General features: G+C 43.6%; 1 protein-coding gene across 4 annotated transcripts in view; it reads left to right on the top strand.

Moving 5' to 3' along the window:
- The first annotated feature begins 315 nt into the window (after nucleotides 1-315).
- LOC144604995 (uncharacterized) overlaps nucleotides 316-17,125 on the top strand; it is a 33,198-nt gene continuing 16,388 nt past the window's right edge. Inside the window, exons 1-5 of one of the 4 annotated variants that reach the window (XM_078419995.1) lie at nucleotides 316-454; nucleotides 4,696-5,197; nucleotides 8,144-8,208; nucleotides 12,615-12,685; nucleotides 15,417-15,536. In XM_078419995.1, the coding sequence (XP_078276121.1) occupies nucleotides 364-454; nucleotides 4,696-5,197; nucleotides 8,144-8,208; nucleotides 12,615-12,685; nucleotides 15,417-15,536 (849 nt within the window). In that variant the 5' untranslated portion in view covers nucleotides 316-363. Of the gene's footprint in view, nucleotides 455-487; nucleotides 861-4,695; nucleotides 5,198-8,143; nucleotides 8,209-12,614; nucleotides 12,686-15,416; nucleotides 15,537-17,125 lie in introns of those variants that run through there. The other 3 variants (XM_078420014.1, XM_078420024.1, XM_078420005.1) reach the window with 3 other exon arrangements.

Here is a 17,125-nt window from a genome sequence, read left to right as displayed (position 1 = left end):
TGAGAGAACAGTGATCATGATAGGAAGAACTATGTACTGAGAAGTGTGTGCATGACTGATTATATGCGTGTGTATAGAGAGAGGGAGAGAGAGAGGGAGGGATTGAAATTGAAAGATAAAGGTTGCTAAACAAATAATTAGAGGAAATCACAAGAAAGAAACAGTAAGAAACAGTAAGAAATAATAAAATCAGAGAAATTAAGCAGGGGGAAACATTTAAAAATAACAATAACAAAGAAAATGTGAGTTGATGAGATATTTTCTGCATTTTAATGGTACTGATTACACTGCGAGAGGCGGGTTTGCTTACTAAAATGGCGGCCGCTCCGTTCCGTTGCGGACTTCGCTCCTCCAGTGCACGCGATGTCGACGGTTGGTCCATCTTGTTCCTCTCTGGTGTTCACCAAGTCCGATTGGCCGCTACAGCGCAGCGGAGCGGCGCCGCCGGCAACAGGTAGGAAATGTGGGCGAGCTCAGGGGAATGACGCTGTCTGCTCCCCCCACAGGGAAGCGACCCCCAAATGCGCCTCATCTATTGAAAATACGGCGGCGGGGGCGGGTCCGGGCACCGTGTAACGAGCAACGTCGTGCGCCTGGCCTGGCCTGACCTGCCCGCTCACTGCACGAGCGCGGCGCAGCGCAGCACCGACCCCGGCTGCAGGCGGAGCTGTGGCGCGAGTCGCTACCTGGCGCCCAGTTTGCTTTTACTTTCTGAGGAGGCCGAGCTGCAGCTCAGGTGTGATGTTGGGAAGCACAGCCAGGCCCAACTGCCCGGGCAGCTGTGTGCCAGCGTACGTGCTTGACAATATTGTATGTCCCACAGGCTTCAGGAGGTTTCTTCATTTTAAAAAAAACACTGGGTAGGATTGTTTCATTAAATTAATAGTTGGAAATATTACTCAGCAAATATGATTCCACATTCTGTAACATCTGTAGTTGGAAAGTTACTGGAGAGTATTCTGAGGGATAAGAGACACAGGCATTTAGATGAACAAGGGCTGATTAGGGACAGTCATGAGTGGGAGGCCATGTCTCACAAATCTGGTTGAGTTTTTTGAAGACTTGACCAAAACATTCGATGAGGGCAGAGCTGTAGATGTGTATATGGACTTCAGTAAAGCATTCGACAAGGTTCTGCATGGGAGGCTGCTCTGGAAGGTTAGACCGCATGGAATCCAAGGAGGGATAGGTAGCTGAATGGATAGAAAATTGGCTTCGTGGCAGGAAGCAGAGGGTGATGGTGGAAGGTTGCTTCTCGGACTGGAGGCCTGTGACGAGTGGTGTGCCTCAGGTTTTTAGTACTGGGCCCGTTACTGTTAATCATCTATATCAATGATTTGGATGAGAACATACAGGGCAAGGTTAGCAAGTTTGCAGATGATACAAAAGTGGGTGGTTTTGTAGATAGTGAAGATGGTTGTGAAAAATTGCAGCAGGATCTTGATCGATTGGCCAGGTGAGCTGAGAAATGGTTGACGGAATTTAATACAGAGAAATGTGAGGTGGTGCATTTTGGGAAGTTTAACATGGCAGGCCTACAGAGTGAATGGTGGGGTTCTGGGGAGTGTTGAGCAGAGGGATGTAGGAGTGCAGGTGCATGGTTCCTTGAAGGTGGAGTCGCAGGTAGATAGGATGCTTAAAAAGGCGTTTGGCATATTGGCCTTCATCAGTCAGAGTATTGAGTATAGAAGTTGGGTGGTCATGTTGCAGTTGTACAAGACGTTGGTGAGGCCGCATTTAGAGAATCGTGTTCAGTTCTGGGCACCCATGTTATAGGAAATATGTTGTCAAGCTGGAAAGGGTACAGAGAAGGATGTTGCCAGGGATAGAGGGTCTGAGCATTTGGGAGAGGTTGAGTAGGCTGGGACTCTATTCCTTGGAGTGCAGGAGGATGAGGGGTGAACTTATTGTAAAATACATGAGGAATAGATCGGGTAGATGTGCAGAGTCTCTTGCCCAGAGTAGGTGAGTCGATGATCAGAGGACAGATGTACAGCACTTTGGTCAACGTGGGTTGTTTTTAAATGTGCTATACAAATAAAATTGACTTGACTTGACTTGACATAGGTTTATGGTGAAGGGAAAAAGATTTAATAGGAATCTGAGGGGTAACTTTTTCACACAATGGGTGGTGGGTGTATGGAACAAGCTGCCAGAGGAGGTCGTTGAGGCAGGGACTATCCCAACATTTAAGAAACAGTTAGACAGGTACATGGATAGGACAGGTTTGGATGGATATGGACCAAATGCGGGCAGGTGGACTAGTGTAGCTGGACCATTGTTGGCCGGAGTGGGCAAGTTGGGCCAAAAGGCCTGTTTCCATACTGTATCACTAAGTCTCCTTTGGTGCCGTAGAGCCAACAGCTAGGGCAGTGGTATGCTCCTCCTGTAGAATATGGGAAAACGGAGACTTCCAGTGCCCCTGAGGACAACACCAGTGGGAGTTACAGTTACAGGTTTACAGTTTGCAATGTGTCCAACTGCAGTTTCTTATAGACTCTGTTATGGAACTGGAGCAGCGGCTGACAACAGCAGGATCATCCAGAAGGATGTCATAGTTATGAGTTACAATGACATCGCCATGTTTAAAGTTCAGGCAGAAAGTAGTTGGACCACCACCAGGAAAGGGAATAGGCAGAGAGTGCAGAGACCCCTATGCTCATTGCCCTTGCCAACAGGGTATACCCCTTTGTTTTCTGTTGGTGAGGATAACCGGTCAGAGTAGAGCAACAGCAGCATCAGGTCTGTGGCACTGGCTCCAATGCACATCGGGAAGCCAGGCGTTAGGGGGGTAGACAGGCGGTTCTGTGGCGGCAACAAGACTCCAGGATGATGAGTTGCCTCCCTGGGGCCAGGATCCAGGATGTCTTGAAGTAGCTGCAGAACATTCTCAACAGAGAGGGGAAACAATTGGAAGTCAAAGTGGAATGTTTTATTCCTTGGAGCGCAGGAGGCTGATGGGAGATAGATGGGGTGAAAGCACAGTCTTTCACCCAAAGTCAGGGAATCAAGAACCAGAGGACATAAGTTTAATGCGAGAGAAACAAGATTTAATCAGAACCTGGTAGGAAACGTTTTCACTTGAAGGGTGGTGGGTAAATGGAACAAGCTTCCAGAGGAGGTAGCTGAGGCAGGATCTATAACAAGCTTGTCAAGCTTGAAATGGTTCAGAAAAGATTTACGAGGATGTTGCCAGGACGAGGGTGTGAGCTACAGGGAGAGGTTGCGTAGGCTGGGTCTCTATTCCATGGAGCACAGGAGAATGAGGGGAGATCTTATAGAGGTATACAAAATCATGAGAGGAATAGATCAGGTAGATGCACAGAGTTTTTTGCCTAGAGTAGGGGAATCGAGGACATAGGTTCGGGGTGAAGGGGAAAAAAATTAATAGGAATCCGAGGGGTAACTTTTTCACACAAAGAGTGATGGGTGTATGGAACAAGCTGCCAGAGGAGATAGTTGAGGCTGGGACTATCCCATCGTTTAAGAAACAGTTAGGTACAGGGATAGGAGAGGTTTGGAGGGGTATGGACCAAGCGCAGGCAAGTGGGACTAGTGTACTTGAGGCATTATTGGCCAGTGTGGGCGAGTTGGGCCGAAGGACCTGTTTCCACACTGTATCACTCTATGACTCTATAACAGCATTTAAAAAAGCTTTGGACAGTACATGGTTAGAAAAGGTTTAGAGGGATAAGGGCCAAACAAGGAAAAACGAGATAAGCTTAGATTGGGCATCATGCTTCTGTGCTGTATGACTCGATTCATAAGCATTACCTTCTTAGCGAGATGAGATAACATTTAGGATGACTAAAGAGGCTGGGTTTTTTTCCCCCTCATACCCACCTGCGTTCAGGGGCATTTCGAACAGTTCCTTAAAGAACTGATCAGAAGTGTTTGGTCTTTTGAACCTCGGATTTTTCAACCATGTTAATCTAATTCATGAAGTCTTGGTGACTTATCCTATTTGCACTTGCATTTGTTAATTGTTGCTTTGTACAATTCAAATAACATAGTGTGTAGGAAAGAACTGCAGATGCTGGTTTAAATTGAAGGTGGACACAAAAATGCTGGAGTAACTTAGCGGGACAGGCAGCATCTCTGGAGAGAAGGAATGGGTAACGTTTCGGGTCGAGACCTTTCTTCAGAAGAAGGGTCTCGACCCAAAACGTCACCCATTCCTTCTCTCCAGAGATGCTGCCTGTCCCACTGAATTACTCCAACATTTTGTGTCTACCAAATAACATAGTGGTTGGCAGGACACACAATCTCAACAAGTACCTTCACCCGGAAGATGCTGTTAAAGTTCGGTTCAGCAACCAGACACATCCTTATGAGCAATTGCCATTCCTTCACTTATAACAATATAGAAGCTCCACAAGCATACAAACAGGTTTGCAGACAATGGCCAAGCATCCCATCATGCAAAGTCAATAGCCATTAACTCTTTCAATGCGACCATGAAAAAGATTTGTCTAATCCAAATGGTGAGACCAATTTGCATTTTTTATAGAGACACTATGCATATGCTGGAATCTTGCATAGAACACAAAGTGCATAGAACACAAAATTATGTAGTTCTTTACATGATGTGCATTTCCATATTGCCTTAATTATGGTGATCAGTGCATAATTTAATGAATTGACACTAAAATCAGTTGGGGCTTTTTTCTGATTTCGTTTTTGTTTTCTCTGCAGCTGCATACACATTGGAAATGGACTACATTGTGCAGTTTCTGAACTGGATCTATGGTGGAATTGAAGCAGTATTTTGTGTAGCAGATTTTATGCTGTTTTATTTTGTTGTAATTTCAGTTACTGGATTAGTTATAAGTTACATTTATACAGAATTCTTGACCAAAGATGGATTAACATCTGAAGAAGACATCGCATCTAATAGGGAGCTCAGTGCAAGTGAAGAAACATCAGAAATAAAGGAACCAGTCACCATTGGCACATGGACTGAAAACAGCAGTAAAATATTACAAAGTGGAAATGACATGGACGCGTCCAAGGACTTGGTTGCTCTGCTGCAACACATTAAAGGAGTAGAAAAACCTGAAACTTTAGTTGAATATAAAAGCAATGAAGATATATCTTCAATGAATGCCCAAAAATCTATGGATTTTCTTGATATCTACACTAGCATGAATGACAGTTGCTGTACTGATGATACGAGCAGCAAATTGCAATTGGCCAGGTAACGTGAAATGACATTGCAAGTGCATAGTAACCCGAAATATAATACAAAATCTGCAGGTGATGCCGATTTTGTGGCGGGTAGCACTGGTGTTTGATTAACACCAAGGACGGGTATAACAAACAAACTATTTCCAAGATGTGTGTGAAGCAAAATGTATTAGTTGTAAGAATAAGAAAATAGCACAAATTCCATTGAAAATCTTGGTCTTGGAGAGTTAAAGGGATCCACTGGCTATGTTTACCTCAATTGATGTCAGCACAATTACAACAACTTGCATTTGTAGCATATCTTTAATATAAAAATTGATTAAGATGCTTTGCAGAGATATCTATATACTAAAACTCTTGTTTGTTTGTTCCTGAACTACAGCCAAAACGGTACATGATAGCGCGACAATTTAAGGCCCACCTTACTCACTGTCATCCCTTTGGTGCTAATGGGAGAAGTTTCATTGAAATTGGTGTTATATTTTTCAAGTTATTCACATTTTAAAGTTTAAATTATCTCCTAGGGAGATAGGAGATAGGTGGGGGGTTGAGGGGGATGGAGTGGGGTGGGAGGGGAGGGGAGGAGGGGGAGAGAAGGGAGGAGGGGAGAGGTGGAGAGGGAGAGGGTGCTGCACGAATGCAGGAGAGGTTTGGGCCCAACGGGTCCACTTGGTCTAGTTAGCAACTAAAATCTGGCTGAACCTTGTGAGGGAGTGGCTAGGGAGTTTGACTGAGTGAGAGCGTTAAATGTAGATCTTAGAAGAATAAAGAGAGACATGGAAGTTTAGGAAGAGAATTCTAGAACTTAGATCTTCGACAGATAACGGCATGTTTGCTGATGGTCGACTGATTACGTTCACAAATGATCGGCATCAGAACTGAAGGTGAGGATTAGAAGGCTGGAGAAGATTACAGATATTGGAAGGTTATTAGATTAATGATGATTTTAAAATTGAAACCTTATTTAAATGGGAACCAAAATTGGTTAATGGGCAGAGGGTAAATGGTGAAAGGTGTGAGATGGGACAGAAGGTAGCCTCATTGTTACAGGGTGGAAGGTAGGAGGCCAGTAAGGATTGTATTGTTATGGCTGAAGCTAACAGAGGCATAGATGAGGTTTCAGTAACAGACAAGTTGATGCAGGTGCACTGTAAGGCAGCATGGCAGTAGTAGAAATAAACGACCTTCGTCATGACAACGATACGTGGGCAGATATGACATAATGATTGCAAAGAGTCGTTCACTCAGTTGCCAGGGAGAGGGGGAGAATCTGTGCCTAGAGAATGGAATTTTTAGACACAAAGGAATGCAGAGGCTGGTTTAAAAAAGACACAAAATGCTGGAGTAACTCAGCAGGCCAGACATCTTCTCTGGAGGACATGAATAGGTGGCATTTTAGATTGGGATCCTTCTTCAGACTGATTGAAGTAGGGGGCAGAAAGTTGTGGTTGTGCTCTGGGCTGAGGTGTGTGGTTGAGATCGATTAAGTGAAATACGCAGAATCAAGTCAAGTCAAGTTTATTTGTCACATGCACATACACGATGTGCAGTGAAATGAAAGTGGCAATGCCTGCGGATTGTGCACAAAAAAGAATTACAGTTGCAGCATATAAATAAAAGTTAATACAGAGAAGACAAAATTTAGTCCCTGGAGTTATAAAAGTTAATAGTCCTGGTGGCCTGTGGGAAGAAACTCCGTCTCATCCTCTCCGTTTTCACAGCGTGACAGTGGAGGCGCTTGCCTGACCGTAGCAGCTGGAACAGTCCGTTGCTGGGGTGGCAGGGGTCCCTCATAATCTTGCTTGCTCTCGATCTACATCTCCTGATGTATAGGTCCTGCAGGGGGGCGAGTGTAGTTCCCATGGTGCGTTCTGCCGAACGCACTACTCTCTGCAGGGCCTTCCTGTCCTGGGCCGAGCTGTTCCCAAACCAGACTAATGTTGCTGGACAGGATACTCTCTCCAGCCCCAGAGTAGAAGCAATGAAGGATCCTCAGAGACACTCTGAATTTCCTCAGCTGTCTAAGGTGGTAACGGCGCTGCTTTGCCTTACCCACCAGTGTGGCAATGTGCGTAGCCCATGTCAGATCCTCTTTGATGTGGACTCCCAAGTATTTAAAACTGTTCACCCTATCCACAGTAGACCCATTTATCTCCAGTGGCATGTACGTCCTTGGATGTTGAGCCCTTCTAAATGTGATACTAATTTAGGATACACATGCGTGCTGCATGGTTTCACGCTAACATCGGCATTCCTGGTTCCGGTGGAGATGCTAGGATTATTGTAATTGTTGAAATTAAATGGTGTCAGAAAATTTGCCAAATCAATGAAACAGACCTGCTGGCTTCCCAGCCATATGTCTTTGTGGGCCAGGACCAACAGGATTGCACATACCCAGCTCCATCAAGATCGACACATCCCTCGACTTGCTAGATTTGTATATTCTGCCTCAGTCATTCTATTCCCTCATTAATATCCGAGGTGCTTATCTCAATCATGCCTGTAGTTACACCATCCATAATGCAATTTGTGCCAGTGTGCAAATTATTTTCCATTCTAGCAAAAGACAAAAAAATGTGTGAATTGGTGGAGGATACAACAATTGGGCAGCTTTCATCTGAAATTCTTAACTTAATCTAAATTAAATTATTGAGAGGTTGTACATGTCTACTGTAAACTGTAAAAAGATAATGGGGCATTTTCCATACAGATAGTCCTGAACTGTCTGAGTTTACATCTGAGTTTAATTTCATTTCAATATTCCATGATGTTGCATGTTTTCTAAAGGCTGGAATGGGTTGCTGTGCATGAACAAATTTAAATCAAATTATAAAGGGGAGAGTAAATACAAAATGCAAATGAAATGGTGCATTTATGATCCATATTATGAGCTGCTACATTATTTTGTCCTTTGTATTTTCTAGTATTGATTGTTATGCCTTGTGTATTTACCTAGTACTGAGGAAGAAGACCTATACTGTGGGGTGGAGGACTTTAAGGAATGGCATCTGAGAAATTCAGGTACTCTTAGTGTATGCATATTGGATGTTTATTTCAAATATTATTTCAGTCTGTAGCTGCAGCATGTTAATATTTGAAAGTTACTCACGAACACTAAAGAGCGAAGGTCTAACAACACCCGGGGGTAACTGCAGTAGGCGTACTAGTTCTACATGCAAGGAAGTAAAGTGCTGGAATTTAAAAAGCCGCAGATGCTTGAAATCTGAAATAAACTTAAAGTGCAATATATGCTCGGGCAGTACAGTGCCCTCCATAATGTTTGGGACAAAGACCCATCATTTATTTATTTGCCTCTGTACTCCACAATTTGAGGTTTGTAATAGAAAAAAATTACATGTGGTTAAAGTGCACATTGTCAGATTTTAATAATGGCCATTTTTATACATTTTGGTTTCACCATGTAGAAATTACGGCAGTGTTTATACACAGTCCCCCCCATTTCAGGGCACCATAATGTTTGGGACACAGCAATGTCATGTAAATGAAAGTAGTCATGTTTAGTATTTTGTTGCATATCCTTTGCATGCAATAACTGCTTGAAGTCTGCGATTCATGGACATCACCAGTTGCTGGGCGTCTTCTCTGGTGATGCTCTGCCAGGCCTGCATTGCAGCCATCTTTAGCTTATGCTTGTTTTGGGGGCTAGTCCCCTTCACTTTTCTCTTCAGGTGATTGACTTGGCCACTCAAGAATTGATCATTTTTTAGCTTTGAAAAACTCCTTTGTTGCTTTAGCAGTATAATTGGAATCATTGTCTTAAAAACATAGAAAATTGATACAGGAGGAGACCATTTGGCCCTTCGAGCCAGCACAACCATTCTTTGTGATCATGGCTGATCATCCAGAATCAGCAACCTGTGCCTGCCTTCTCCCCATATCCCTTGATTTCGCTAGCCCGTAGAGCTCTATCTAACTCTCTCTTGAATTCATCCAATGAATTGGCCTCCACTGCCTTCTGTAGCATAGAATTTCACAAATTCACAACTCTGGGTGAAAAAGTTTTTTTTCTCATTTTAGCTTTAAATGGCCTCCCCTTTATTCTTAGACTGTGGCCCCTGGTTCTGGACTCCCCCAACATTGGGAACATTTTTCGTGCATCTAGCTTGTCCAGTCCTTTTATAATTTTATATGTTTCTATAAGATCCCCTCTCATCCTTCTAAATTCCAGTGAATACAAGTCCAGTCGTTCTATTCTTTGATCATATGACAGTCCCGCCATCCCGGGGATTAATCTCGTGAACCTACGCTGCACTGCCTCAATAGCAAGGATGTCCTTCCTCAAATTAGGAGACCTAAACTGCACACAATACTCCAGATGTGGTCCCACCTGGGTCCTGTACAACTGCGGAAGGACCTCTTTACTCCTATACTCAAATCCTCTCGTTATGAAGGCCAACATGCCATTAGTTTCCTTCACTGCCTGCTGTACCTGCATGTTTACTTTCAGTGACTGGTGTACAAAGACACCCAGGTCTCGTTGCACTTCCCTTTTTCCTAACCTGACACCATTGAGATAATAATCTGTCTCCTTGTTCTTGCCGCCAAAGTGGATAACCTCACATTTATTTACATTGTACTGCATCTGCCATGCATCTGCCCATTCAATCTGTCCTAGTCACCCTGCAATCTCCTAGCATCCTCTTCGCAGTTCACACTGCCACCCAACTTTGTGTCATCTGCAAATTTGCTAATGTTACTTTTAATCCCTTCATCTAAATCATTAATATATATTGTAAATAGTTGCGGCCCCAGCACTGAGCCATGCGGCACTCCACTCGCCACTACCTGCCATTCTGACAGGGACCTGTTTATTCCTCCTCTTTGTTTCCTGTCTGCCAACCAATTCTCTATCCATGTCAATCCATCTCTTGCACTGGCTGCCTCGCCAACAGTCTGTCTGTCCTTTCTACTGTTTTATTATTATTTTTAGTATGTGTTAAAATATGTTTTAGTGTTTCTTGGTTTGTTTTATGTGGGGGGGGGGTGGGAATTGGGGGAAACCTTTTTTCAATCTCTTACCTCGACGGAGATGCGATTTTTCTCCGTGTCGTATCTCCGTCCCCACAGCGGCCTAACATCGTGGAGTGGTGTGGCCTTTCCTGGCGTTTCAGCCCGTGGGCGCTGCACGGACATTAACATCGTGGAGCTGTGATCCTTTGCCGAGGATTGACTGTGAAGAGCTCCAACCGCGGGGCCTGGGGACTTTAACAACATGAAGTCTCTGGTAAGAAGAGGCCAATTCGGGAGCTCCATGCCGCGGAGAGAGGTTCAACCATCCTGACGCCGGAGTTTCGATCATCCCGACGTGAGGGCTTCGGACATCAGACTGTCGGTAGCGGCGATTGCGGATGGCTCAACAGCCCCAACTGTGGGTGAACAAAGAGGAAGCAGATTGAACTTTATTACCTTCCATCACAGTGAGGAATGTGGAATCCGCTATGGTGGATCTTTATGTTAAATGTTATTTTATGTGGCTGTGTGTCTTGTTGCTGTTTACTTAGTATGGCTGTAATGAAGTCTTCTGCGAACAGTGGTCATTGACAAATCCACACCTGACTCCTGAAGAGTGTTTCTGATCTGTCGGACAGGTGTTTCAGAATTTTGCTTTATTATAGAGAGAATTCTTCAGTCATCAGCTGCGGAGGTCTTCCTTGGCCTGCCTGTCCTTTTGCGATTAGTAAGCTCACCAGTGCTCTCTTCTCAATGATGTTCCATACAGTTGATTTTGGTAAGCCTACGGTTTGGCTGATGTCTTTAACAGTTTTATTCGTGTTTCTCAGTCTCATAATAGCTTCTTTGACTTTCATTGGCACAACTTTGGTCCTCATGTTGATAAATAGCAATAAAAGTTTCCAAGGGTGATGGAAAGACTGGAGGAAAGACTAGGTGCTGAGAGCTCTCTTATACCTGCGTTATGGAGGCAATGAAACACACCTGAGCATTTACAAACGCCTGTGAAGCCATGTGTCCCAAACATTATGGTGCCCTGAAATGGGGGGACTGTGTATAAACATAGTTCTAATTTCTACATGGTGAAACCAAAATGTATAAAAATGGCCTTTAATAAAATCTGACAATGTGCACTTGTGATTTTTTTCTATTACAAATCTCAAATTGTGGAGTACAGAGACAAATAAATAAATGATGGGTCTTTGTCCCAAATATTATGGAGGGCACTGTATCTGAGAAAGGAGGAACAGAGTTAAAGTTTCAGACTTTAAACTTTGGAGATACAGCGCGGAAACAGGCCCTTTGGCCTACCGATCCATGCTGACCAACAATCAACCCGTACACTAACCTACAGACACGAGGGAAAATTTTACAACTTATTGAAGCCAATTAACCTCCAAACCTGTATGCCTTTGGAGAGGGTTGATGACTTCGCCAGAACAGAAGGCAGTGGAGGCCAATTCACTGGATGTTTAGAGAGAGTTAGGTTTAGCTCATAGGGCTAACGGAATCAAGGGATATGGGAAAAAAGTAGGAATGGGGTAATGATTTTGGATGATCAGCCATGATCATATTGAATGGCGGCACTGGCCCGAAGGGTTGAATGGCCTCCTCCTGCACCTAGTTCATATGTTTCTAACTGAAATGTTAATAATATTTGTCCTTCCACAGGTGCTGCCTGACCTGAGTGTTTCTTACTTTTTCTGATTTTATAATTTAAGTCAAACAGTTTCAGCCACAACTGGAGTGTTCTGCCCGGTTCTGTGTACCATGCTGTGGGAGAAATTTGCAGGCCTCAGACAAGGTGCACATTCACTAGATTGATTCCAGGGATGAGGATTTTAGTTGGTGGATTGAGAGAAGTTGGAGTTGGCCTTGGAGCAAAAGTGGTTTTGTTGGGATTCTGATTTGTGAATTTAAAATCGTGAAGTGGTAGGTGTGCAGTGGAATAACTTCATTTGTGGCAACCAAGTTACTGCACAAGTATCTGAAAGGAAAGAAATTGCAAGGCTACGGGGAGAAGTTGCACAAGCTGGGGTGATCCTTAAGGTTGGTATGGATATGACTGGTAAATTACCTCCTGCAATAAAGAAATTTTGATTATCTTCTTTTTGTCTTAAACCCATTTGAAAATATATCAACACAAGGTAACAGAGGCTTGGATCACCCTTGCCCAACCACCCCTGTTTATGTGCATTTCTATTGAAAAATAAATAAAATAAATATGTTAATTGGTGGGTTATTGAACTTTGGCTGATCCAGGTGGATACAAACTGAATACTGGAACATGATTTCAGTGCACTACATTGTGGCGAATGGACTGAATGGTCTTGTTATTTGGTATTCTCTATACATTTGATTTGTCAATTGTGATTTCCCACTCAAAGTTTAGTGATAAACTTGAAAAGATTATCAATAATACAATGACAAAAGATATCTTCTCTGATCTTTGGCAGATTCAGGCAATGGTTTAAGAAGTGACCATGTTTTACATAATGAAATTGAACAAAATTCGACCAAAATGGAGGTAAGATGATAGATGTTGTCCTAAATTTATTCAACTAATAAATGATCTGTGCTTCAGAGCATGTTGCGGACTTCAGTGATCGCTCTACAAATTTCAAATTCAAATTTCTTGATGTTTATGAAGCCTACTTCTGGTCATACCAACGTTAATGTTGCTTTCTGATGGATTTCACTTTAATGTTGTCGTCCTGCTACTCTTTTCATGGTGCCTACACCTGGGCCTATGCGTACGTGTCCTGTTATTCAGCAGATACTATTCAAAAGTCAGGAAGCTTCACAGGAAATTTATTTCCCAGCATTGCAGGTTGCTTTAAGGAAATCTGTCACTGGGGAAAACAGAATTACAGTAAACCCTCGTTTCAACAGACCTCTTTGTAGATTTCGGTTTTAGCGGACTGAATCTGTTGTAGATGGAGTTCATTGTTTCACGGAATGACCACGATGGAGCAAATATTGTTTTTGAACCTTTTTAGCTTAGTTTAGTGTAAAGATACAGCATGGAAACACCGAGTCCGTTCTGACCAGCGATCACCCATATACCACTTCTATCCTACACATTAGGGACAATGTGTAGGATAGAACCATCACAGTGGTTCTCTTTTCTCCCACTTTGCAAAGACAAAGTCATTGTGACAGCGTGGGTTTTCCCCCACTGCAAAGACCTGCTGGCGTCCAGCAAGCCCACTGGCCTCTGTGACCTGCTGGCAGAGCCCCCACCCGTCAGCACCAGAGCTCCGGGCCTGACCCCAACCTCCCCCGCACAGCAGCTCCATCCCACACACTGGAGACAACTTTCACATCGTGTAGGAATGAACCTGTGCACTGGAGCACCTGCAGGAAACCCATGCTGCTGCAAAGAGCACCCGAGGTCAGGATCGGACTCTGTTCTCTAGCGCTGCAAGGTAGCAACTCTACCGCTGCACCATTGTGAAGTCGCAAGGTATTGTGTATTTTTTGTCCTTTACTGTTTATTGTGTAGTGTATGTTTATTTACTATTTTAACAATAGTGCTGTATATATTAACCCCCTTATTCAGTTATAGTGGAAAATTGGCAATAACGGATGCCATCCCTCCCTCCGTGTGGTACTTATGGGGAGGGTTTGCTGTATTCAACTGGAACCTTTGAGCTGAGGTTCTATAAGGCGCTGGTCAGGCTCCATTTGGAGTATTGAGACCAATTTTGGACAGTATATCTGAGGAATGATGTGCTGGCCCTGGAGAGGTTTCAGAAGAGGTTTATAAGAATGAAGATAGACACAAAATGCTGGAGTAACTTAGCGGGACAGGCAGCATCTCTGGAGAGAAGGATTGGGTGACGTTTCGGGTCGAGACACTTCATTAGACTGATGTCAGGGTAGAGAGAGATACATGCATAAGGAAGTGTAAAGTGTGAAAACAGGACAAAGGGAATTGAGAGCAAGGAAAATGTAGAGTAGATCATTGTTAGCTGGGAGAAGGTAACAACAAAGCAAACAGAGATAAACTGTAATTGGAGACAGTAGGACGGGTCGGAGAACTGGGAAGGGGGAGGGATGGAGAGAGAGGGAAAGCATGGGTCACTTGAAGTTAGAGACGTCAATGCTCATACTGCTGGGGGGTAAACTACCCAAGCGAAATATAAGGCGTTCCTCCAATTTGCGCTGGGCTCATTCTGACAATGGAGGAGGCCCAGGACAGAAAGGTCAGTGTGGGAATGGGACGGGTTGTTAAAGTGTTTAGCAACCAGAAGATCGGGTAGGTTTTGGTGGACTGAGCGGAGGTGTTCAGCGAAACGATCGCCGAACTGCGCTTAGTCTCGCTGTGAGTGGGTTAACTTATGAGCATTTGACGGCACTGGGCCTGCAGGGCCGTCTTAACGCATGGGCCTGATGGGCACTTGCCCGGGGGCCCACGAGCATAGGGGCCCCATGCAGATCTGTGTATGTTAAGTGACTTGCAATAAATAAATACTACTTTAAAAATGTAGGTTCATTAAGTGCTTTTTTCGCAACATTTTCGGTCACTAAGTGCTTCTCACAGCGATCTGTAAGTGCTTTTCGCAACAATGTAGCACCCTAAGTCCATCGTTAAGTGCTTTTTGGTAAGTGCTTTTCGCCGGCACGACAGGGGGGGGGCTGGTAGGGAAAGGGGGGTGGGGGAGAGTAACGGTAGGGGCCCCAGTACACTGCTTTGCCCGGGAGCCCATAATGCTGTAAAAACGGCCCTGTGGGCCTGTACTCACTGGAGTTTAGAAGAATGAGGGGGGACCTCATTGAAACGTGCCGAACAATGAAAGGCTTGGATAGAGTGGATGTGGAGAGGATGTTTCCACTAGTGGGCGAATCTAGGACTAGAGGTCATAACCTCAGAATTAAAGGACATTCCTTTAGGAAAATGAGAGGAATTTATTTAGTCAGAGGGTGGTGAATCTGTAGAATTCTTTGCCACAGAAAGCTGTGGTCATCAATGGATATTTTTAAAGCAGAGATAGATAGATTCTTGAGTAGTACGAGTGCCAGGGGTTATGGTGAGCAGGAAAATGGGGTGGAGGGAGAGATAGATCAGCCATGATGAATGGCGGAGTAGACTTGATGGCCGAATGGCCTAATTCTGCTCCTATCACTTATGACCTTATGACTTCATGCAGGAAAATGGTTGCTTTAAGATTAATTTAGTTTAAGATTACAGTCATCTTTATTTGAAGTTCTTTTAAATATACTTGAAAACACTGCTTGCTTTTTCTCCCCTTAAGGTTGAAAAGGCTATAAGTTTGAAGAAAGATAATTATCATCAGTTACGGAAGATTGTATGTCAGGCATTGGAGAAAGGCAAGCAACTCCCTTCTTGGATAATGACCGAGGAAGCTTCACAGGTAATTCAGTAATTGATTAACTTGGTTTTCTGCATTGTTTATGCAATATTCTAAAGCTCACCAGACTGTGTGTTTCAGTTTGGATACCTGTAGGCAAGCTTGAGCCCAGGAGTGAAACAGCTCTGTTTGTGTGTTCAACTCCAAGAAGGCCATTCCCCATTTGACACCGCTCTTCTCTTACTTTCTTGGAATTTAGGGGGCGAGATTCCTCATTTTTAAGACATAGATACATTTGCAATAGAATGAATCTAATTACATTCTGTCCACAGATCAAATTAGCCCACCAAGGATACTATTCAACTTTACTTTATCATCAGATACGGTGAATCTACTAGAAAGTAATATTACAACATTTGTACAGAGTCTGAGATTGTCAAAGTAAAGCGTCATGATATTAACCCAGTCGTACCATCCACAATTGTGCAGTTCTTCTAGCTGATATGCATAGACAATTGAGAACATCGCGGTAGTACTACACAAGTTCACAAGTTATATGCGTAGAATTAGGCCATTCGGCCCATCGAGTCTATTCCACCATTCAATCATGGCTGATCTCTGCTTCCTAATCCCAATTTCCTGCCTTCTCCCCATAACCCTTGACACCCATTCTAATCAAGAATTTGCCTATTTCTGCCTTAAAAATATTCACTGACTTGGCCTCCACAGCCTTCTGTGGCAATGAGTTCCACAGATTAACTACCCTCTGAGAAAATCAGTTTCTCCTCACCTCCTTGCTAAAAGAGCACCCTTTAATTCTGAGGGTTTGAACTCTGGTCCTAGACTCTCCCACCAGTGGAAACATCCTTTCCACATCCACTATGCCTTTCATTATTCTGTATGTTTCAATGAGGTCCCCCCTCAACCTTGTAAACTTCAACGAGTACAGGCCCAATATTGTCAAACGCTCATCATTATGCTAATCCATTCATTGCTGGAATCATTCTTGTAAACCTTCTCTGGACCCTCTCCAGAGCCAGCACTTGGAGCGGGTACCCTGGAAAATGCACCCTACGAGACCATATGGGTAGAACTTGGGAATAAGAGCAGTTAGTTTGCTGGGGTAATACCACAGGCTACCCAATAGTCAGTGAAATTAGAGGAACAGATATGTAAGCAAATCACAGAAATGTGCAAGAGCAAAGTTGTGAGGGATTTAAATCCTTATATTAACTGGGATTGGCCTCGTGCAAGGGATTTGGTAGGGGCAGGAAAATGTTTGTGCAAATAAATTAAAGACTGCATTTGATATATTAATCAAATTGTGATCAGCTAAATTGATTAAGTTCTTCGAAATGGATTGAATGTTGAAAAGATGAAATAGACGAAATTCCATAAGCCATTTGAAGAATGAAATCATAAACTTGTTAGCAGAAGTAGGCCTCGGGATTAAAATATTGAAGAGAGCACAGTATTTACCAAGGAACAGGAAGCGTACAATGATAGTGAATGATTGCTTTTTCAAACGTGAAAAGTGTAGAGTGATGCCCTCTATGGTTCAATATTAGAAGTACTTTTCTGGATAAAAACATAGAAAATAGGTGCAGGAGGAGGCCATTTGGCCCTTCGAGCCAGCACAACCATTCATTGTG

Source organism: Rhinoraja longicauda, chromosome 2 (assembly GCF_053455715.1).
Source record: "Rhinoraja longicauda isolate Sanriku21f chromosome 2, sRhiLon1.1, whole genome shotgun sequence".
In the NCBI taxonomy this organism is placed as follows: Eukaryota; Metazoa; Chordata; class Chondrichthyes; order Rajiformes; family Arhynchobatidae; genus Rhinoraja; species Rhinoraja longicauda.
This window is presented reverse-complemented; position numbering and strand designations above follow the sequence as displayed.